Here is an 18,857-nt window from a genome sequence, read left to right as displayed (position 1 = left end):
TCATTGTTGCCGGTTGTCTTTTCTCAGAATCACTTTTCCCTACTCATTTCAAAAACCTAAAATGAACTAAATTACTACAAATTCAACTAGAAATTTTATTTTGTGAAGCAGGGTGAAAAGGTCTGTAAAAATTTTGCATTTAAATCCAGTTCTTTATTTCTGATTCAAACCAGTGTTTACTTTTCCATGACCAAAGGGCAGAAAAGTTCCTACAATCTGCAGTTTATCTGTTTGACCTCACAGAGATGTCTTCACACTTCTGCCTAGCAGGATCACCAGAGGCTCTGGCACACTTGCAGTCCCTGGCCCAACACTGAAGTCCTGCTGGAATCTGTGCTCCGGGGGCTGTGCCGGGTAGAGAGGGCAGTGGGAGGTAAGAGCTCTTCACCCTTCACCACCTTCTCCACCCAGCAGGGCCAGCACACTTTGGTCTACGGCATATCTCCAAGTATAGCATGGTTTTTGAAGGTTCTTCTTTTTCACCTTGGGGATGGGGCCACCCAGATTTTTATTATTTGGGGTACATGTAGGTTAATTTTTTTTTTTTAATCAGAGTAGGAACTATTTTGAGTAAATGTGTCTTTTATATGGTTCTTATACTGAATTTTTGTGGTCATTTTATCCATCCTTTAATTGACAGAAACATAAAAGCACATTTCCAGTTATATTTTTTGTATTATTTTTTTATTGTAGTAAAATGTACATAACATAAAATTTGCCATTTTAACTATTTTTAAGTATATAGTTCAGTAGTATTAGGTACATTCATGTTTTTAGCAGTATCACCACCATCCATCTCCAGAACTTTTTTCATCTTCCCAAACTGAAACTGTACTCATTAAATAATAACTCCTCACTTCCATTCTACTTTCTGTCTTTATAAATTTGACTACTTTAGATTCTTGATATAAGTGAAATCATATTGTTTGTCCTTATGTGTCGTATTTTTGTAAGAAAAAAAGCAACTGTCATCAGATTGATATGAAATGGAACTTAATTTACATTTGGCTTACTTTCATCAATGTCTAATCATGCAATTCAAGGAAAACATGGTCTCTGCCCTCTAAGATAAGGACAGGAAATTATACCTTCAGCAAGCAAAGCTGTTTATATTTTTATTATTCTATACTAATATCACATCCATTTTGAGGCCAGTTTGTATTTAGTTTGGAGATGGTTTTGTTAAATAGCTATGATTTAGAGCTGGCATAATTTAAAAATAACCAAGGACTTGTTTGGGACTAGAAGGAGCTTAGGTGAATGAGAAAATTGACTTTGATGTTACGGTGTTTGGTGGACTGTTGGTATTGTGCAGATAGAAAAACTACTGGCTTTGGATTCAGAAGACCTGTTTTGGAGTTCAAGTTCTGTTACTTCCCAGCGGTGTGATCTTGAAGACACCCTACCTCCCTTGACCTCCGTTTCTTATCTATAAATTGCTAGTGATGGACCTGGAATATTTTGAGTTTCTTCTAGCTTTATCATCCTAAGCATTAAGGTTGCAGTATATGAAAACAGGGTTGAGTATTAGTTTCTAACCTATCTTGTTACAGAAAAGAATTTGTGATGACATAAAATTTAACAGTATAATGTAAATTTAAAATGGAGCAAAAGAAGACATATAGACAGCAGAGTGAGTATATGGCATAATTTTGGTTTTAAGCTTTCTAGCAGCTGTTTTATGCAAAGAGAACTTTTCATGGACACAATCAAAATGTCCATGAGATGAAAATAAGCCAGTAGGATAGAAGTACCAATGTAGTTGTCTCTAATAGTGTAAGGTTTAGGAATCATCTCTGGGTCTGACCAACAGTTAAGCCGCAGTAAGGATTACTAGGCTTTTTGGAAGCCTACCTAGAACATTTGAAGTCACGTCCTGTTACCTTTACTCAGAGAAGAGCCTGGTGTTTGCTAAGAGCTTTAGGAAATTATTTTGACTTTGTTCTAAGGAACAGATGAGTGGATGACCAAGGCCACCAATTTTTATTCTGTGTAAACTCACCAGAAGAGTTTTAGCTTGAAAGCATTATAAGATGAATAATCAGATTCTAACCTGAGTAAAGCAGCTATAGAAGTGTTGTTTTTAAGTACTGCTACTTCCCTATCCAGCCTCCAAGATAACTTTTCTGCAAAGTGAATATAATAGGGCATCTTTTGGCTTGTGGGAATTTGTTTATAAACCAGTTAAAAGTTGAGATGTCTACCAGAGCAGAAGAAAACTAAAATATAACTGTTTTATTCTGCGAGAGATTGTTCTACCATAAGACCTGTCCCACTGACTCTGTTTTCATGCTAGTACTGTAGGGCAAGTTCTGTATGAACAGTAATAACCAAGGAGTCTGTGTTGGGCTTCTGTAGTTTGACCTATAACCAATTCCTGCCTAGAGTCAAAGATCAAGGAAAAGGTAATTTAGAAAAGCAAACAATTTGCCGTGGTTGGAGGGTAGATGGGGTTACCCTACTTGAAGGTGGAATTAATGGGAAATCTACATTTGGGCCTTGAATAGCTAAGATCATAGCTGTAGCAAAATTCTTAACCTGGGGCTTCAGAACTCCAAAGATACAACTGTTGTTGGTTCAGTATGTTGGTTTCCTTTGTAGTTCTCTGAGTTTTGTTTTATGCATTTTGAAGTATCCTGAGAAAGAGATCCATAGGCTTCATCAGACTGCTAGAGGGATTTATGATACCAAAAGGGAAAAAAAAAAAAAAAAAACAAACACCTCGGAACCCCTATAACTTGAGTTAAAGCAAAGAGGTTAGTGAGCATTAGAGCGTGCCCTTTAGAATAGTCCCTGAACAGTGCTTGGATACAAGAAATCTTGCCCAGATTTTTTCCCTTCGGTTTAAGTTTTTTAATCGGCAGTAGACAGTAGTTTTCCTTATTTCCCTGGTAATTTTCCCAAGTTGGTTTCTTTTCAAAGAATCAGAAAGACTATTAAATGAATCCAATTTTAACACCTGCAAATTTATTCTTCAGTGTATTTCAAGCTCATATGGCTCTCTAGTATCAATATTGCTAGTAGTAGCCTAAGTGTGAATGTGTTTTTCTGGCAAGGAGCAGATTTTCATTTTAATTGACACTTTCTCTTATATACTAAATCTTGGATGCCAAGAGCTTTCCTCACTAGTAGTTGTAAATGCTAAATCTATACTTGACTTCACCACCTCCTGTCAAGATAAATACAAGCTTTGTTTCCCCTCAAAGGAGTTCAAGGGATAATTTAATTGTTGGCCTGTTTGGGGAGATGTTGTTTTCAGCCAGGCATCACATGGATCCAACTGCAAAGATTTCCAGTGCCTAAAGCAAAATCAGCTGCCTTTTTTGTTCTGAAACATGTAGCAGTTGAAATGAGGATTTTAGGATTGCTCACTTGTTCTAAATTCTGTGACAGAGAAGTAGCAGCAACACAATCATTAATACTCCAAGTGGGAGTGTGTTCTGTCCTCCAGGTTCATTCAGAAAGTGTCTTATATAGCTGAGAGAGTTACTTAGAGAGATAAGTATCCCTGTACTTACAGAGATATAGGGAACACAGCTTGGCAGTTTGGGAGCAGAGGGATAATATGATTTAATGAAAATCATTTTGGGGAACTCCCTGGCGGTCCAGTGGTTAGAACTCTGACCAGGGTCTGGGTTCAATCCCTGGTTGGGGAACTAAGATCCTTCAAGGCAAGCCATGTGGCCAAAAAAACAGAAAAAAAAAAAAAAAAAAACTGGATGTGTGCCTTAGAGCTCACAAACTAACATCCATCTGGTGATTCAGATCTCTTAGCTAAGGCACATAAATGTCTTATAGTAAAAAAGGGTGGTAGGTTTATTGAAATTCTGTTTTTAACTAATTTAAGTTTGTTTGCAGATTGCAGGGAAGTTTTGCTTTTTTGTTTGGGATAATTCATCTAAACCTTGGTGTTGAATTTCATTGGTGGGAGCTTTAATATAGGATTTCTTTGTGTCACCACACAGTTTTTATGTGCCTTCCTTCAGTTATGTTGTGATCATTAGAATAACCTTGTGAAGTAGTAGAGAAGTTACCTTCATTTTATAGATGAGGGACTCAAGGCTCAGACAAATGAAATATTTACATTTTTGCATCAATAGTAAGTTGCAGAGCCAATAACGGATCCTGGGTGTTCTGATTTCCTGGTCCTGCATTCTTTAAACTGTGCTAGCTATCCCGCTTTTAAAAGAACAAATGAGACACAGTTGCAATCATACATACTCCATCTCCAAGGGAGGATGGATTCATTCTTCTTGTCATAATATATTGACCTTAAATTTTCTGCTTAAAATTAACGAGATTCGGAGCCTGTTTATAGAACATACTTGAGGAATGGTGAGAACTAGAAGAGTCCGCAGTCCTTGAGGTTTTCTTTGATGATAATATCTGTAACTGCATCAAATACAAATTTGACATTCTGTGTATCTGTAGCACAGGTCATGTGACTGTAGATTTCTTTGACATCTTTTCTCATGTTGAGGTCAAGGAACTGACTCTTGATATAATTCCCTGCATCCTCATAAGAGTTGTTCCCTGGTTTTCCAGAAAAATAGTAAAGAAGTGGGATAAATTAGGCTTTCTTAGTTGCTCCCTTACTTTTTAAGTGACTGATTTGATCCTCAAAATGTGTTAGACAGTTGTGGTTGGGGGTTTAGTTTTGGAGGGTGGGTCCTCTCCTCTCTTGCACTCCAGTGTTTCACACTTGAGCAAAGGAATTGAGGAGAGAGGTGTCTCTGTCTCTTTAGACACCTTTGATTTCTGGCAGGTATCGTTTGAATAATCAGCAGTTCATCTGCATTTAATGTCTGCTGTATTCCAGAGATATCTGAATTTAAACCTCTAACTGAATACTCAAGTTTCTCAGGTTAGACATCCAAATACCTCTTGGACATCATAAAACACATAAGACAATATTAAAGAGATAAGGGATCATCAACTCAGCAAAGCAAAGGAGTTAGACTTACTACTCCTTAAAGACAAGTTCCTTAGTATAGGAACTTCTTGGTATAGGAAATGAGGCAATTGCCTATCATTACTATGAAAGAATTGTCTCTAGCCTTTGGCACTTACCATCATACTCTGGAAAACAAATGCTGAGATGGACTTTCTTGATTTTTTCCTCAAAGAGATCCTTCTTGTTGAGAAAGAGGACAATGGAAGTGGCCGCAAAGAACTTGTGGTTACATATGCTGTTGAACAGGTGCAGTGACTCATGCATACGATTCTAGTGAGAGGAAATACCATCAGAAATATCAGATTGGGTTTATGGCATACCTGTTTGCTTCCTGTTGTTGCTCTCCTTGAAGAGACGTGCATTCCAAATGTAAAAGGAAAGATAGGGAACAGCTTATCTCCATTTAGTGTGGTAGAGTAGATCCAAAGAGATCTGACTTCCTTCTGATCTTTGTATCAGCTGTATGATTTGGAGGAAATTACTGAGCTTTTCTGAGTTTCTGTTTCCCTATTTCATAGGATTATTATGAAAGTTAAATGAGATCGTGTGTTTGTAGTGTCCATGGTGATGATGTTGTTTAGTCACTAAGTCATGTCTGACTCTTTGCAACCCGATTGACTGTAGCCCTCCAGGCTCCTCTGTCCATGGGATTTCCCAGGTAAGAATACTGGAGTGGGTTGCCATTTCTTTCTCTAAGTGTCCATGATAGTAGCTGGCATATCGGTGTACAGTAAATGTTTTGGAAATCTTTGGCAGCCAGGGCACAGTTAAGGACTTTGATATCCTTAAAGGCTGCTGATTCAGGGTTGAAACTGGGTGCCAGTTAACATGTGTCCACTTCCATCTCCAGGATGATTTTGATAGGTTTCTGTTAGACAGTCCTAGATCTCAGTTTGGGTAGGAATATAATAGGGATTATTTGGCCCTAGTGCCAAATGGTAAGGGCTAAAAAATTCTCCAGTGCCACACCACAAGCACTTCTGCCTTGTTTCCTTTTCTGATCGCCACTTGGAATGAGTGAGAAGTAGTGCTGTAATCTGCGGAGTCCAGAGGTTACCCAGTGCCCCCAAAGCAGCCTTTTTTTAGGGAGCAGGACTTTAGGGTCTTGCAATGTGCTCTTAGCTGACTTGGGCTCAATCTTTTCACCTGATAAAACAAATATAATTTGTAACCTTCGCTCATTGCTAACACTCCTACAAAATCCTTTAAGACCTTGTAAACTTTAAGGTTAAGGACAGAAGAGTTCTTGGAAAATGAATGGCTCTCTAAGACATTTTGGCTAGAGGATATTCAGAGTGCTGTAATGTGAACCTGAGGCACTAAGGAGAAGGCAGAAGAACTGGAGCAGGGGGTCAGAGGGTAGAAGCTTTGTCTTCTGTCAGTTCCCTGTGGGCCTCCATTTGTGGAGCAGATGTTTATGTGAATTTGGGGTTTTCCATGCCTTTGACATCCTCTGTCGAGGAGCCTGGTGGGCTGCAGTCCATGGGGTCGCTAAGAGTCGGACACGACTGAGCGATTTCACTTTCACTTTTCACTTTCATGCATTGGAGAAGGAAATGGCAACCCACTCCACTGTTCTTGGCTGGAGAATCCCAGGGACGGGGGAGCCTGGTGGGCTGCCGTCTATGGGGTCACACAGAGTCGGACAGGACTGAAGCGACTTAGCAGCAGCAGCAGTCTAAAACTCGGATGCTACCTGGATGGGCTGACAGTATTCTACAGAGCTTCTGTCTTGTAAAACTCTGTAGGCTCAAGAGAACCACTCTCAGGTAGTTCTCCAGCTGCCAATTTAAGTGACATGTGAGAAACCTGGTTTGCCAGTCTCTCTCTAGTCCTGTTGACACGTAGTATATATTTAGGCTTCCAAGTGAGTTTACTAGTTCAACCCTTCTATCAAGTTGCATAAAGATGCACATCATACACTGTTCTGCTCTGTCATTTTCACCTCCTTCACTTCCATAGGCAGCCTGCAAGAGTACTAAGTGTAACTCTTGCTTTGCCAAGTTAATGATCACTTATCTGTCTAGTACTCAGTTTCTTTGATGAACTGTTTGATGTCCCAAGTAGTACTTGGATGTCTCATCTGAGACCAAGCTCTCAGTAAATCTGGACCTCTAAAGGGCTAACCTAGAACCTGCAGGAGAAGTATTTCTAGAATTATTTGCCTGAGACATCGATTGCTAGAAGACTGCTCAACTATTATTGTTAGCGGAGATCACCCAGGTTGGGCCATTGGAGTGACACAAAGCTTAGAGGAAGGGTCATGGGGGATCGATTTATCAAGGCTGCTTGGTGCAAAAGTCACTCACCACTTCGTCATCTTCCACCAGCACCATATCATAGGCACTGAGGGCTGCACAGAAAATGATGCAGGTGACTCCCTCAAAGCAGTGGATCCATTTCTTTCTCTCTGATCTCTGCCCTCCCACATCAAACATCCTGAGAGAAAAAACACCTGTTCTTAAATGTATACCCAATGTATGACCCACATGCACTTGGTGTTTACCCCAGAGAGATGGCCATCTTGGGGCCAGTTAGCAGTAAGATGGGAAGTGGAGAGGAAAGGGGGGGAAGTAGTAGTAGTTCAGACTGGGCTTTAGTGAAGGCCAAGAAGCATTCCTATGCCCCCTTTGGGGTATCTGACATGTTCTGAGGGAACAGTGTACTCACCTGAAGTTTAAGTCCTTGACAGAAAACTTAGTCTCAATGATGCCTGTGGTTTTGACTCTGGATCGTAGCACATCTTGCTCATTAGGGAGGTAGTCAGGGGCCGTAATTCGGTCTAATTGATTCAGGTAGCTGGAGAAAAGGGGTTGTCAATTGATATTAAATTTTCCACAGCCGAAGTCAAGAAAGGTGAAGAGTGTTACCCAAAGGCATATAACTGTAATATGGTGATAGAACCAGCACCAGAATCTGTATTATTAAATCTAGGAGTGTTTACTTCAAACCCTTTTCATGTATCCTTACAAAAGGAAGTTAGGTCATCAGATAACTTTTCCTTACGTTTCATCTGACTGCAAAGTTTTCTAGACTTTTGAATGAGACTTGGTGGTTTAAATCAGGGGTCCCCAACCTCTGGGATCTAATGCCTGATCTGAGGTGGAGCTGGTGTAATAATTATAGAAATAAAGTACATAATAAATGTAATGTACTTGAATCATCCTGAAACCATCTCCCCCTGTGCCCTAGGTCTGTGGAAAAATTACTTCCATGAAACTGGTCCTTGGGAGCTGCTGGTTTAAATGGGTGTCAAAAGTTCTATCAGGAAGCAGGAGTAGATTAAAAGGGATTTCAGAAACACATGAGACATGAACCAGTGCAATGCATAGACGTTGTATATCAAGGTGAAGGGAAAACATTTGAGATAACTGAAGAAAGTTGAATGAACATTGACTTGGATATTTGATGACATTAAGGACTTACTAAATATTTAGGTGTGATAATGATGTGACTTTTTTTTAGGAATATATTTTTAGAGATACATAATGAAATTTTTAGGATGAAATGGTATATCTGAGTTTACTTCTAAATAATCCAGTGGGGAATGGATATAAAATGAAACAAGTCGGCATCAGTTGGTGACTGCTGAAGCCAAGTGATTGATTGTATTCTTGTTTTGTATATGTTTGACAGTTACCATTAAAAGTTTAAAAAAAAAAAGACATATATGAAGTGAGATGACAGAGAAAGAAGAAAAGTAAAGATTTTTTTTTATATGCCAGGGCTTTTCACATTTAAGTTCTCATTTAACCTCATAAACCTTCAGGTTTCATATCCCATTTTCCAGATGAAGGAAAGATCCAGAAAAGTTAAATAACTGGTCCAGGACAAGAGGCATTGTGGGTGTATTGTAAAAAACCTTCAACTCTGTGGTCAAATAGACCTAGATTTAAATCCTAGCCTCTGCCATTTATCTGTGTGACTTTGGGTAAGTTAATTTATTTCTCTGAACGTCAGTTTTTTTCCTCTATAAATGGGACTGATAAAAACTACTATCTACCATGAAGATATATTGTGCAGATTAAATGAGAAGATGTACCTAATGCACTGAGCAGTGTCTAGGCCTGAGTGAGGGCTGCAGGGACAGTAAATGATAACTTTATTATTAGACCAGGTGATAGAACAGTGGCTAAATCCGGGTCTTTTTGATGCTGAAGCTTATGCCCGTCTGTGAGACCGTGCTGTCTGTGTAGGTTTGATACTCTGTATACCTTATATTTTGGAAGCAGCTTTGCAGAGTTGGTGCTCTCTGACCCCTGACCTTTGCCGTGGCAGTTTGTGTCCTTGGGCACCCTGACATAAGATACTAGGGGTGAAGGAGAGTTTAGGTTAGTGACTTAAGTAGACCCTGTGTTGCACTGAAAGGGCCATCATGAATCATGTCTCCTAAAGGAGTATATGGCAGAACTGTAGGACTGTATTAGTATTCATGATTCTGAAAGAAGAGGCTCTGTGTTTGACTTAAGACAGGGACTGAGGCTGTTAACAGAGCATCTCTGTTTTGGATTTTGAGTCTTCAGCTTTGTAGGCTGCAGTGGACCAGTGTTAAAGCAATAAATACAGAGTGAAGGGAACTGGGGCAGAGGTCTCAAAGGCATTAAATTCAGAGCATAGTAAAACACTGTTCAAAGCCTAACAAGACAGATATACAGGCTGAATTCAGTCCTTGGGTCTCCATTTTTCAGGGCCAGAAAATTTCAACTGGCTGAGATTTCTCCCAGAATGTTGCTGACACTTCATCCCACCCTGCCCCCAGTCAGAGTCTTACTAAGATGCTGAGTCATTGAGCTGGTACTCTGCAGCTCTGTCAAAGCAGGCTTGCACCCCACCATCCTTCCACAACTTTCTGATAACCTCCACTAGCTCAGGAGGCATGGTGCCCTCTTCAATGGAGTCAGCCAGGTTGTTGAGCTGTCGCCCGTTATCCTGTAAGGCAGAAACCAGGATCAGAATTACATGGGAGTAATGACGTTCCAGGAGGCTTTTGGGAATTCTGAAAGGAAAGCATTTTGCATTCTGTCAAAGCCTCAGGTGGAGGCGGTGTTCGACAAAGATTCTAAGTAAACACACTGATGAGTTTCTGAGGGTGCTTCTGCGATGTGGAGGGTGGCAGTTCATCCGGCCCTGGGATGTCTGGTGGATAGCAGAGATCCCAGCGGCTTCCTCTGAGGTGTTTTCATCTTCCATCCTTAGTCCAAATGTGGGGGTCCTGCCAGGAAATGTGGGTCCTCTGCCTCAGGGAGATTGGTTTAAAGACCAGACTGACCATGAAGTGGACAAGATGGCAGACAGGAACTCAACCTCTCTGTTTCTTCAATTATTCAAATCTAGGAAAACGATAATACTTGAACTAGGGATTTAGCTTATGAAAGTTCCACACTCAAGGCATAGAACCTGAGGGGAGCAATTTAAATGGTAAAATAAGACAAAAAGGCAGAGGAAGCTGAGAGCAGATTTTTTAATGAACACTTACTAAGGTAAGAACTGCATGCTTTGCTAGGGCTGAAGTAAAGATTTGAAGCTCAGCAAATGAGCTTCCCTAGTGGCTCAGATGGTAAAGAATCTGCTTGCCAATGCAGGAGACTGAGGTTCAATCCCTGGGTTGGGAAGATCTGGAGAAGGGAATGGCAACCCACTACAGTATTCTTGCCTGGAAAATCCCATGAGAGAGAAGCCTGGTGGGCTATAGTCCATGGGGTTGCAAAGAGTTGGTCACGACTGAGGGACTAGCACTTGCACATTTTTCAAGTGGGATTTTTGTGACATAAACCTTTTTCTGATGCACGTTTTCTCATAGCTTGTTGGCCACTGGTTTGTTTCTTCTCCTCATTAGCCTTTCTTTCCACTCTTAACCATATACCATTGACCACGTACCACACAGCTCGCTTCAGCATAGTCAATGCCCAGTGTGGGCATGGCCCGGATGATAGCCAAGATGGATTGCAGCACATTGCCGTAGATGATGGCCTTGTACTCCAGGCATTCTTCTGGCGAATAGCCATCCTGATGAATAATCCTGCAAGGGGAAGACACCCAGCCATTAGTTGGACCTGAATAACCAGACCTAAGGGATTGTGAATTGGGGGGGATTTAAAGGATTATAAGAACTCAATCTCTCTATTCATACTGCTGTCCCAGAGTAGAGAGTGAGGGACACGGGGCATGAAGATAAGGGACATTGGGAATAAGGTCCTTTATATTCTTTACATCTGGGTTCCTAAAAGCTTTAAAGAGCCCTTTATCCTCGACCTCTACTGATTCCACTGACTTCACCCTACCTCAGTCCTGTGGGGCTTTGTTCCTACTCACTTCATCTGTTTGACGATAGTGCTCTTTCCTGACTCCCCAGCACCTGCAGGGAGAAATGCTTATGCTTCAGATTTCCACCAGTTCTCCCCAACCCTCCAGTAGATGGCCTGTGAGAAGTCTAAGCCACTGCGCACTTGGGAGCCTTTTTAGGGGAGAACATACAGGGATGCTGACTACCTCAGTTTGTACCAGCCTTGAGCTCAGGCCATTTGATCTGGGATCGGAGGAGAGTTTCTTAGCATCTGCATTGTCGACATTTTGAGTGGATGAGTTTTCTGTGGAGGGCTGTCCCATGCCCCTTGGCCAATACCCACTAGAGCCCAGTAGCATTCCACTCTTCCAGTTGTAACCACCAGAAATGCTCTCGACGTTTCCAGATGTGTTGCAGTAGGGGTGCAGGTGTGCAAAACCTTGTTGAGAACCACTGATAGATTCAGGGAAATTCCTTCAACACAGTTTTGCTTTGCCTGTTTTTTCTCAGGAGTGATCTTGGAGCAGGATTGTGGAGAACTCAATCACTTCACTGAAACACTTTTTATTATCTTGCTATTTCCCTTACTGATTAAAATGTTCTTATATCCTCATTCACACTTCACTCTCCCTCCATCAAAAACTGCATACCCTTCAACCCTCTCCCCCAGTCTATACTATCCCTGATGCCTAAATACCCGCCCCCGCCCCCCCATCCCCACTCCACCACTTATCCTGTGCTTGGTTCCTCTAAGCTTCTTATCCTGAATGTAGAAGAAAGCTGCTTAGGCTTAAAAGCTCGCTCAGTGGCCTTGCCGTCTCTTTCCCCTTGGTAGCCTCCTGGGCTCCTTGAGTCTACTTAGAGAGGTGTGCTTTTCACTGTGTCCTTAGTGCTGTGCCACAGATCAGCTGAGGAAAAGGAGGCGCCTTAGCTTGGGGCTCTAGTTCCCAGGCACCTCGTGGGCTTGGACACCCAGCCAGCCAGTCTTCTGCTATAAAGATCTTAGCTGCTCCAGCTCGCCTATCTCTACTACCACTAGGGCTTTTTCTAGGCCAGGTTTCCCAAACTCTGTTGTCTTAGTTCTCTTTACAGCCATGATCAGTTTCTGACTGACTGGGGTGCTTTTCTTTTTTCAGCACAAACCTGTGATCTGCTTAGGAGCTCATCAAGCTCCTGAGCCTCCCATCTGGCAGGGGCTTTAGAGGCAATCATGGAATAGAAAGCCAGGAAAGGACTTCTGTAAAGACTCCATTCCTTCCCACTCAGGGCTCCCCACTTCTAACGTTTTTAAAGATTTCTTTTTTTACTGAAAGCAAGGAGAAGGAACCGGTAAAAGTCATATTCCTGAGTCTACATAACACTAACTATATGGTAGAACTTCTCTATCCTTTGAGTTCATTGACTCAGAGTTCTCTGACTGCAGACTTAGTTAAGTGTCTTCGAGCCCAGAGTTCATGGTAGTTGCTAAGCTGTTAGGTGTTAGGTTTGGTAGATTTGGAGATGGGTGGGTCCACCCTGGCCCTTGCACTGTTCCTGGTTCAAGGAAGAGCAAAATGATTCCAGAGCAACTTTGGTAGAACATCTTGGGGTGGCTGTGCTCAGCCCTAGAGCTCCTGATCCCCTAGCCTGAGACTGCATGGGGAAAGGACAAATAACCTTCCATCCCTCCTCCCCACATGGCAGGCTAGAACCCACCTACCATGCAGGATAAGCGGGAAGGAGCAGTACCTTCTCCTCTGGCTCATCGTCCCATCTCGCTCACCCAGCAATAGCAGCTTGACGGTCTTGGCTTCCTTGTCAGCATCCTCCTGCAGCTTCTTTTCTAGCTCTTTGGACCTCTTGGCCAGTTCTTTGTCCTCGGCACTGGCTCCACTCCCCATCTTTCATCCGTCTCCTCCTCGGCAGCTTCCTCCAGCCCTTAAGCTTCTCCTCCAGGGTTTCCTATCTGAGAGATGGGAAGATAAGGAAAAATAAATTGGGATCGAGTATCAGTTTCTTAGTCCTTCTAAAAAGCCAGTCTGTAGGGAGCTGGGTGAAAGAGCAGGTGCTGTGTGGCACCCTGCCTGTCTTGCCTGAGACTCCCTATCCCAGCCGCAGACCTACTTAAGTCTAGGGATTGTAGCCTTTATATCTAGTGGTGTGATGGGCTAAACCAATTAAGAGCTCAGTATGACAAAGGGCAAAGACTCAAGTGTTTCCGTAACTAGGGACATGATGTCCTGGATTCTGACACAGGAGGTTGGGATGCAGATACTGGAACTCTCTGGAGTAAGATAATGGTTGGCTCCATACTTTGGAAGGGCCGATCTCCTAAAAGTCTTTTCCTAGATACACTTGCATAGAGCTAGAGATTAGAGGTGCAGAGGAAGCTCTCCCCATGTTGTGACTCCAGAGTTCATGGTTTCAAGGCATCAAAGCACTGCTTCCATCATAGCAGGCCGGTTCCTGGCAAGGAATCTGTTTAAGGGTTTGCCCTTTTTTGGAAAGATTAGAAATGTTCCCTCCAGCTCCTCCAGTGGCTGCTGCACTAGGAAGCTATTAGCATTCCTTTATGTTGGCTTGTCTCTTTTTACATCCTCCTGTTATTACCAGTTAATCACTTCATTATTATCGGTTTTACAAATGGGTTTCCCCAGACCGAATTCCTCCCCTTGGAGGTCAGGTACCAAATCTGATTCATCTTTGAATACTTCAGATCTTGTGGTTTATTTGTGGATCCTCCATGATGGTTTGATGGATGAAAAAAGGAAGGAAAATGAGTATATGGTAGAGAGAATGGGGATGGTGGTGGTTTATTTGCTAAGTTGTGTCTGACTCTTGTGACCTCATGGACTGTAGCCTGACAGGGTCCTCTGTCCACCGGATTCTCTAGGCAAGAATATTGGCGTGGGTTGCCACTTCCTTCTCCAGGGGCTCTTCCCAACCCAGGAATCAAACCAGGATCTCCTGCATTGCAGGCAGATTCTTTACCACCTGAGCTATGAGGGAAGCCCAAGAATGGGGCTGCTTACCCATTAAACTCACCTGAGGCCTATCTTCACTTGGTGCGTGAACTTGGTATTTATTGTGGAGGGTTTGTGTTGCCTCACATAACAAAGTGCTTCTTTGGAAACTAGACTTCTAGCCTCTGGCTCCTCAAACGTCAGAGCAACCCTTCCTCTGGCTGTCATCCCAGCTGCCCCTTCCCAGGGAGAAATGAGAGTGTGGCATCCTAAAGTTGCCTCCCAGACATATTGAAGACTCTCCATTGGTCATCTTTCTCTAGGCCAATAATTTAAGTTTACTTAAATGAGTTGCTGTGGAAGCTCCTTATTGGGACATACTGTAGTATATTGCTACCCAAAGTGTTGTGCAAGGCCCCGCACACATCACCAGGGAGCTTCTTAGAAATGCAGAATCTTAGGGCTTAGCAGAGACCTTCCGATTCAGAACTTGAATTTTAACAGGATCACAGGAGACTGTAAGGATACTAAAGATTGGAAAGCTCTGCCCTAGGGAGTACGAGAGAACCATTTTTTCCCCCTCAGTCTGGCTAAATCATAAATATTACCTGAGATGTTTGTTTCTGTATTTCATCAAATATTAGATGGCACTGATTGAAAGATCATTCTGATTTCAAAGATGTTAATACGTACATGTTTTTAAAAGAGTGTGTTTTTGAATCAATAAGTTCCAGTTGTTGTTATTGTTTAGTTGCTAAGTTGTGTCTGACTCTCTTGCGTCCCCATGGACTGTAGCCTGCCAGCTCCTCTCTTCTTGGAATTTCCCAGGCAAGAATACTGGAGTGGGTTGCCATTTCCTTCTCCAGCAGATCTTCCTGATTTCGGGATTGAACTCACATCTCCTGCATTGGTGGAGAGGGTTCTTTGCCACTGAACCACCAGGGAAGCCCTGTGTTCCAGTAGTAATGCCAATCCCAGAGCCTGAGAAACCGTATTCTAAATTAACAGAGTTTGAAAAATCCTGATCTAGAACAGTGGTCTCAGCGTTTGGTATAGATTGGAATTTACCCAGAAAGCCTTTTAAAAAATACTGATTTAATGAGTCTAGAGTGCAGTCCAGGCATGAAGAGTTTAAACATTTCCCAGGTGATTCTAACGTACAGCCAATGTGGAGAGCCACTGACCTTGAAGGATATAACTTGTTTATTCCTCTTACAGTGGAATTGTGAAGCAGTGGCCAGGTAGACTGAGAAAGTGGGAGGTAGAACCTAGGTCTCCTTGCCTGCCAGGTACTCGAAGCCATCCTTAATCATCATCTTCCTTTCTACTGCTTCTTGCCTGCATATCTGAGAAGCCCTGGGCCTTGGGCCCAGACTCTTGGGGCTGATGAAGAAGAAGGCAGCCGCCAAGGTGCCTTCCACAGTGATCATCTTTTCCCAATCAGAAATTGGCAAGTGCTTACTGAGGGAAAACAGAAGAGTCTTTGAAATTGTTACCAGCTTGGAATCTTGGCTATAAAGTTTTAGTAATTATACCTCACCAGCTCTGCCTAACCTACCCACAATATTGACAACGTATACCCAGGGCAGAGCTGTGCTGCAGCCTGCACTGTTCAGAGCAAGGAACTGCTGGGAACTGGGCTAGACAGTTTACATGGTTCATCTCAGTTAACTCATGCTAACTTCAAGGTAAGAGCTCTTGTCCCCAAATTACAGACCAGATAACTGCGACTTGAGGGTTAAGTATCAATAATTTGTTCAAGGTCATATAGCTTAGTAAACAGACCAGGGGATCTTTATTTCCACTGCCCCATAAAAGCAGCCACTGAAAGAATGTTGGGCAAAAAAGACAGGCAAATTGCATGATGAGCTCAATAACAGCCGCACTTGTATTGTTAAAGGAACCACTAATTTGTTTCACAAATGGGGAAAATGTGTTTGTGCTTGTTCCTTTTTCATCTGGGTTTCCCTGGTGTCTCAGATGGTAAAGAATCTGTCTGCAATGCAGGATACCTGGGTTCAATCCTTGGGTTGGGAAAATCCCCTGGAGAAGGGAAAGGCTACCCACTCCAGGATTCTTGCCTGGAAAATCCCATGGACAGAGGAGCCTGGGGGATATAGTCTATGGGTCGCAAAGGGTCAGACATGACTGTGTGACTTAACACTTTGACTTTCTTTCTCATCTACCACCTCTGCAAACTTCTGTGCTGCTTCTGCTTGTTTCCTAGCTTGCTGGGCTCTCAATTTCCACTACTGACCTGAGTATGGGAACTCCTGTACCTCGCCTGCCCTCTTAATTGTGTAGACCTGCTGCTGTACATGACCACCATGATGCCTCCTGTCTCCTGTCTTCAGCTCCTGTGCCTTTCCTGTGGCTCTTCTCCTTTATTATTGCATTTAGGTTTAATGTCCTGATGGAGTCAGTAAAGCATGTAGGTGCTATTCCCATTTTAGAGGTAGTGAACTGAAGCGTGAGAAAGTGATCCTCATGTTAATAAACAAGTTAGAATCAGCCGGAGCTCAGGTGTCTTAGTTCATAGCCCTTATAACTGAAACAAAATTTTTATCTTCTTTAGCAACGACTTTACTGTTTGAATATTTGCATAACCAAATTCTGAATGAAAGAAAAAAAAATAATCATTTTCCACTTGAGTCCTGCTTTCTGAGTTAAGAGGAAATCTCAATATCTGTCTTATACCCAGTGGTAGGGATTGTGGATAAAGCCTTATCACCCAGCTGGAGTTTGGGGGCAGGGCCATGAAGAAGGAGGAACTTCCTTCAGGACCTTACAGTCCAAAGGAAGAGATGGTGTAAATTCACAGAGAAACAACATAGTTAAAGGAACACTCCAGCTAATGCTGGAGAATTCAGAGCTGTTTAAAACCTAGCCTCGATTCCTGGTAGGAAAGACAATTATACACACATCTCACTGGCAGATGGATAAATTCTATAGTAGAAGAAGGGAGGAAAATTATAAAATAGACTTTCAGCAGAAAAGCAAAACAACAGAAATGGAGGATAGGCACTTGGAGGAGGAAAAAAGAGCATGAGAAAAAGCATGGAGACATGAGGTACAAAGTGTGCTTGGAGAAGACTGGCAAGTTTGATGTGATGGAACTGGAGTAAAAGTGAAAAGTGCATGGAGGGAGGAGCTGGGAGATGAAACAAGGAAAAGTGAGGCTAGCCAGTGAAGGGCCTTGAATGACAAAGGTTTGGCTAAAGCTCACTGAAGACTTAAACAAATATGGTTGGATACTGCTGCATGTTGCCATAAACAATGCTGGGTGGCTGGGTGGGGGGCTGGCTTCCGATAGAAGCTGAGAAAAAGCTGAACAGCTTGATTCTAGAAGGATCTAGGCATAAGGTATGGTTTGGGAAAGTGTCATGGCCAATGATCTCTTTGAGGCTGCCCGTGTTCTCTCCCAGGCCTACCATCTGCTGAGAGTGGTCTGGCCTCGGTAGGAGGCTGACATCACAAGTGAGCATCAGGCAAGAAGATAAGCAGTTCTTCAGAGATGAGTGCATTTTCAGTGAGGCCTGGGGCTCAGGGAGAGCCATTCAAGAAACCATCTTGTTTCCAGGCTAGGAGGTAAGGAAGCTTGTTTCAAGCTAAGGAAGATCTCAGAGGCTCAAAGACAACATTCGGTCCCCAACATGAAAACAGCTAGAGGTTGGAGAAAATGACTCACTCCTTCATTTCCCAAACTGTTCTAGATAGACAGTGAAATCCCACCAAGATTCTTGCTGATAATGTGTAGGTGGGGAGAATGCTGCTTAACTGTAATCAGTGCAGACTTCTAGCAGGGACAGCATACCAAAAGGCCTAGAAATAGGGAGGATTACAGGGTGAAGGGTGTGCTGTAGATAGGACTAGGGAGGGAAAGGAAGAGACTAGTGGACTGGTTTGCCTTTCCACCTACGGGCTGGTTAGGTAGGTAGGTCTGGATTAAGGGGGAGTCCTAAAAAGACCTGGTTCAATGCACAATACCTCCCCATAAAACTATGTCAAAATTTGCATTATATCAATATAGATGACTTCTCAGGGACTTCCCAGGTGGCGCTAGTGGTAAAGAACCCACCTACCAATGCAGGAGATATAAGAGACATGGGTTTGATCCCCAGGTTGGGAAGATCCCCTGAGGAAGGGCACGGCAACCCACTCCAGTATTCTTGCCTGGAGAATTCCATGGACAGAGGAGCCTGGCAGGCTATAGTTCATGGGGTCGCAAAGAGTCAGACACAACAGAAATGGATTTAGTGCAAGCACAATATAGATGACATTCTGCATGGTTTACCTGGTCCTTGATTTAAAAAAAATTTTTTTTAGATTTATTTTATTATTCATTGTTGAGAGTGCAGCAGCCTCAAAATTCGTAAAGGCTCCCAAACCAATTTAGTCTAGGGTTAAAACACAGAAGAGTATTAAGTGGGTGGGGTGTAGAGGCTATTACAGATTTTCCTAGACTTCTGTTGCTTTCCATTTCCTTGATTATAAAAATAATGGATATGCATGGTAGACAGTTTTTAAAATGCAAGTAAACATAAAGAAGAAAATAAATATAACCCATAATTCCACCACTCACAGATAATCATTTGTTAAATTTGTTGATGTAGTTATTTTCTATGCATATGTGTCACTTAATTAGGACCATACTGTATTGTACAGATTTTTGCACCCA

At 42.4% G+C, this 18,857-nt stretch overlaps 1 protein-coding gene across 1 annotated transcript; it reads right to left on the bottom strand.

Annotated features, from left to right (window-relative positions):
* Window positions 1–4,342: 4,342 nt before the first annotated feature.
* On the bottom strand, window positions 4,343–13,117 carry GNAT2 (G protein subunit alpha transducin 2). Its single transcript, XM_055584829.1, has 8 exons — window positions 13,000–13,117; window positions 11,267–11,309; window positions 10,832–10,973; window positions 9,726–9,883; window positions 7,625–7,753; window positions 7,264–7,393; window positions 5,071–5,224; window positions 4,343–4,533 (listed from the first exon to the last, which is right to left on the bottom strand). The coding sequence occupies exons 1-8, from the start codon at window positions 13,115–13,117 to the stop codon at window positions 4,343–4,345; spliced, it is 1,065 nt and encodes a 354-aa protein (XP_055440804.1).
* Window positions 13,118–18,857: the final 5,740 nt, after the last annotated feature.

This window comes from Bubalus kerabau, chromosome 6 (genome assembly GCF_029407905.1).
Source record: "Bubalus kerabau isolate K-KA32 ecotype Philippines breed swamp buffalo chromosome 6, PCC_UOA_SB_1v2, whole genome shotgun sequence".
Taxonomy (NCBI): Eukaryota; Metazoa; Chordata; class Mammalia; order Artiodactyla; family Bovidae; genus Bubalus; species Bubalus kerabau.
The sequence above is the reverse complement of the archived record's forward strand: the minus strand, read 5'-3'. Positions and strand labels throughout refer to the sequence as shown.

Bases quoted from the DNA above. Each gene is read 5' to 3' on its own strand.
- GNAT2 (XM_055584829.1), bottom strand. From the start codon at position 13,117: ATGGGGAGTGGAGCCAGTGCCGAGGACAAAGAACTGGCCAAGAGGTCC. The intron at 10,974-11,266 runs GTGAGTAGGAAC...TTCCCCTTGCAG, and splicing joins ACTATCGTCAAACAGATGAA to GATTATTCATCAGGATGGCT. The intron at 7,754-9,725 runs GTAAGACTCTGA...CCTTTTCTCCAG, and splicing joins CTCAATGACTCAGCATCTTA to CTACCTGAATCAATTAGACC.